The sequence below is a fragment of the Coptis chinensis genome, chromosome 2 (genome assembly GCF_015680905.1).
Source record: "Coptis chinensis isolate HL-2020 chromosome 2, ASM1568090v1, whole genome shotgun sequence".
Taxonomy (NCBI): Eukaryota; Viridiplantae; Streptophyta; class Magnoliopsida; order Ranunculales; family Ranunculaceae; genus Coptis; species Coptis chinensis.
Window position 1 is genome coordinate 51,143,521 of NC_141457.1, and position 4,958 is coordinate 51,148,478.

The following is a 4,958-nucleotide window of genomic DNA, read 5'->3' on the forward strand; positions in this document are numbered from 1 at the left end:
AATGTGAAGATCGGGCTGCTCCAAAAGAGGGCGCGGGTCGCGCTCAGAAATGGCCTTGGTAGGGCGCGGGTCGCGCTCCTGTCTAACTCAAGTTCTAGGTGGTTGAGCATGGGGCACGCTTGGAAATAGGCTACCTAGGGCATGGGTTGCACTCGTGCTTGACAAAATGTCCAGGCGGTTGAGCGCAGGGCGCGCTTGGAAATAGGCTATCTAGGGCGCGGGTTGCGCTCAGGTGAAATTTGGAATTCCAATGTTTTGGGCGCGGGTCACGCTCAGGTTTGGACTTGTATGGGTGCGGGTTGTGCTCTTCAAAAAATTTGAAATTTTTACAGTAAATTTCTAAGAAGTCTATCAAGTAGCTTGTAAAATTTCAAATCAATCGGAGCTATGAAAGTCCTTCTACTGGCCTTCAAAGTTTGTGAAACAGTTTTCAGACACAATACAAACAACCGAATGGTTAGCCAATCAAAACAGAGAAAAAAATCGCCAACATTTTACTAGAGACTCCTGACTGACCGTGGGTATTCCTGTAAAAATTTAGAGTAATTGGAGTTCAACAAACCCTCCTTATCAGCTGTTGTTCCAGAATTAAGTGTTTGCAAAACTACAGAAATACACTGGAAACACTCCACTAGTTAGGAAGTCAAAACAAATAAAAAACTCGTCAAATTTTTACTACAAAATCCTGACTTAGTATAGATACTCCTGTAAAATGTTTAGAATTTTTGGAACTGCTTAAGTAACCTTATTTGTCTGTTTTTCAAAAACTTACGGTTTGAAAACTGAAATGCAGCACTGTAAAGATCATATTAGTTCACTAGATAAAACAACTAGGAAAAATCTGAAAAAATTACAGTAAATCAATAAGAAATTAAGGATTACGTGTGTAAATTTTTAGAATTTTTTGACATTTACAAATACCTTTACTGCAGTGTTTTCCTCTGTGAATCCGCAGCCCCTATGCCTAAAAGAGTTAACAGTTCCGAAAATTCAAGAAATAAGAATGAAAAATTAAAAGGGTAGGTGGGTAGAGAATGGGGGATTCCCCCTTGAATTCAAGCAATTGAATTCTTGTCTTGAACAAGATTAAGATGGCAGCAGCGCCATTTGATAACCCATAAAAACACGACTAGATTACTCTAACCTTATTCTTACGGTATCAATCATTTTTTTCCTACTCTCACATATATATTCATGTAATATATCGAGTACGGAATCATTCCACTCTTAACTCTCAAGACTTAAACAAATTCAATTGAACAAATACAAAGAACAATGGTGAGAGTAATATGTGATGTGAAATTTCTATACTATCATTCCCAACACAAGAACAATAATAACAAATCATAATTTAATAACTAATTTAAACTTTATAAATCTAATTTAACAATAGTCTAAGAATCAAAATGAAGACAACCTAATTTATGAATTTAAAACAACTAAAACTAAATAAAAATTTAATCAATAACTAAATTGAAATGAAAACTAATATTTTATTATAAAACTAATAGTGATTCTAAATAATAATCTACTTTGTTATAACACTAATTAATTGAAGGTAAAAACTAGATCTAAAACAAGCTATTCTAACTCATTAATGGAGTCTAACCTAATTTTCTAATCTAGATCTAGGTATGCTTAAGAGTTAAGTCTTCTCCATAGAAATGGAAGAGACCAGATCCACTTTTTCGTGCATGGGCTGAGGAGCCATGTTTTGGGCCGGAAAATCGAGCCCAAAACCCAATCTCTTCAGTCCATAGGGCCCCTTTCTGCTGGATTTGACTTCAGCAGGCTTTTCGTCTACTTTTGCTCCTTTGATTGGGTTAAGGCTTAGACCATTGGAAAGCTCTTTCCGAACCAGTCGTTTTGAAATAAGGTAGGCCCAATTCCGAGGACTAAGTCCAAAGATACGGTCTTCAGAAGTTATACTGACTTTTGTGTGTTGTTTCTGCTCGCATTGACTCCGACTTCTCAGCTTCTAACCGGGCTTTACAAAGGCTTTTTCTCCTTGAATCTTGGCATTTATTCACAGAACTTCTTAGCAACCAACCCTTGCTCCTTTATATCGCCAAAGTGGCACATTTCTACACAAAATAGACTTCAATGCCTGAAAGACATAAAAGCACGTAATCAGCATTAACTCTTATTTATTACTAGCATAATTGATCTAAAATTATTATTGTTAAGGGGTTAAAACTATAGTTTTGGGCTCTTATCACCCCTTAAGGGATGACATCAGTAACCAGAAAAGGACTATACCAACGTGTTTTTAATTTTCCAGGAAAAATATGCAAACGTGAGTTATATAGCAAAACGTTTTGGCCAAGATCAAACTCTTTACACAAAATATGTTTATCATAAATATGTTTCATGTTAGCTTTATAATCATTCGCTAAATCGTAAGAATAACTACGGATTTCTTCAAGCTCATTTAATTGTAATTTGCGCTTTACACCAGGGGCGTTAATGTTGAAATTTAAACTTTTAATAGCCCACAGGGCACAATATTCCAACTCAATAGGCAAGTGACAAGGTTTACCAAAAACTAAGCGGAAGGGTGACATACCAATAGGTGTTTTAAAAGCTGTTCTATAAGCCCATAAAGCATCTGTTAGGCGTCTAGACCAATCCTTTTTATCAGGATTAACTATCGTTTCTGAAATCTTTTGTATTTCTCTATTGTACACCTCTACTTGACCACTAGTTTGAGGATGATACAGAGTCGCCACCTTATGGGTAACTCCATATTTCTTGACTATAGCTTCAATAACTCTATTACAAAAATGTTTTCTACCATCACTAATGATGGCCTTAGGTACGCCAAAACTGAGAAGATATACTCCTTCATAAACAATACTACAGTTTTATGGTCATTACTATGACAAGCCATGGCTTCAATCTATTTAGAAACGTAGTCTACAACTACAAGAATATAAATGAAACCATGCGAAATGGGAAATGGACCCATAAAATCTATACCCCAGACATCAAAAATCTCTACTATGAGAATGGGATTTAAGGGCATCATATTATGTTGAGTAATACTCCCAAGTTGTTGACATCTAATACACGCTTTGCAGTATACATGGGCATCTTGAAAAGCGGCTAACAAAAATCACATTGAAGAACTTTGGGGGTAGTTTTCTTTCCACTAAAATGACCCCCGCATGATTGTTTATGGAAGAAGGATAAGACTTCATTGTGCTCCCACTGCGGAATGCAATGTCGAATTATCTTATCTGCACAATACTTTAAAAGGTAGGGTTCATCCCAGTAGTAAAACTTAACTTTGGTAAAAAATCTCTTGCGTTCATTCCAGGATTATATCTCATGAATGATCTCTAACACTAAAAAATTAACAATGTCTGTATACCAAGGTGCAGAAAAAATTGAATAAAGATGCTGATAAGAGCCCAAAACTGTAGTTTTAACCCCTTAACAATAATACTTTTAGACCAATTATTCGAGTAATAAATAAGAGTTTTTTTTTTTTTTTTTTAAATAACTAGGGGTCAGCCCCCAAACTTTATTAACTACAATTTCTCAAGTACATAGTGCCTTCCTTATCCCTCGTGATCAGTACATGCATTTTTTGATCCATCGGGGGAATAAAGAGCACCAATCCATTACACTCGTCTCTATTTAATTTCGATAAGTAGTCAGCTACTTGGTTACCTTCCCTGAAGACATGGACAAAGGATACTATGTCAAACTTTGAGCTCACTGTTTGAATATGTGCTACCAGGTTCCTACAGTACCACGGTGGCTTACCTTGCTTTGTTAAAATCTGTACCCCCTGCATAGAGTCTGATTGCACTTTAATTAGTGTTATCCTCAATCGCTGCTCCGCACATTCCAAACTTTTTAGAAACAGCTAGCGGTTCACGATAGATCACCAATTTCTTCTTTGAACTGCGGTATGCGCTGTAGCACTTCCCCATCTCTATCCCTCAATACACCTCCATAACCTGCCATCCCCTCTTGTACCGACCCATCTGTGTTTAGAGCCACTGTCTCACTCCCTGGTTTCTCCCATTTGACCCATCTTTCCTCCTTTTGTGTTACTTGGACCCTAATACCCAACCTCTCCAACATCACTTTAGCTCCCACGTCCTCCTGTATAGCTTCTAGCGTCTTCCCCATGTATATCTTCATGCTATTTATGACCTTTTGGCTTACCTCATCAGCTGCCTTGGATCGATTCCTCTTTAGCCTCCAATTTCGCTCAGTCCATATAGCTTGCACTGCTGCACAAGTAAAGCCTCGAATCACTTCCGACACCATGTTAATCTTCCTGCTTAGTCTCATTAGGTAGTACCATTCTTCATGTGATGCTCTTACTGCCCCTGGTAGACCCATCGCCTTCTTGAACTCTTCCCAGACTATCTTCGAATATGAGCAATCAAAAAAGAGATGAGCTGAACTCTCTCCCTGGTTACCACACAAACAACACTTTGTATTTCTTATTACCTTCTTTACCACCAGTCGATTCTGTGTTGGGAGAGTTCCGGAGAACAGTTGCCAAACAGTGAAGGAATGCTTTGGTACTGAGTACTTCCCCCAGACTATCTTGAACCATTTGACTTTACTCCTCACATTCTTTAGTACTGAGTACGCTGATGCTGTTGAAAATACTCCTGAGCTGTTAGGCGTCCATATGACCTGGTCCTCCATGATGTAGGAGTTAATCTCCGTATCCATGATCCATTTCTTAATTTCGCACTCCTATAGATCAGTGATTACTCTCGTCCAACCACCATCTGCTATCACTTCTGACACCATTGCGTCTTCTGGGATTTCATTTGCTAGCAATGCTTTGGCCTGACTATTTAGGAACAGTGGGCCTGAACACCATGGGTCATGCCAGAAGCTGGTACTCTTACCATTCGCAATACTATATCTGATGTACTTCCATGAGATCTCTCTATGTTTCAGTATGCCCCTCCACACCCATGAAC

The 4,958-nt window shown here is 38.2% G+C and overlaps 1 protein-coding gene across 1 annotated transcript; it reads right to left on the bottom strand.

Annotated features, from left to right (window-relative positions):
* Window positions 1-3,882: 3,882 nt before the first annotated feature.
* On the bottom strand, window positions 3,883-4,701 carry LOC147516445 (uncharacterized). The gene has a single exon (XM_086593274.1). It carries the CDS (start codon window positions 4,699-4,701, stop codon window positions 3,883-3,885), a length of 819 nt encoding a protein of 272 aa, XP_086449400.1.
* Window positions 4,702-4,958: the final 257 nt, after the last annotated feature.

Bases quoted from the DNA above. Each gene is read 5' to 3' on its own strand.
- LOC147516445 (XM_086593274.1), bottom strand. From the start codon at position 4,701: ATGGATACGGAGATTAACTCCTACATCATGGAGGACCAGGTCATATGG.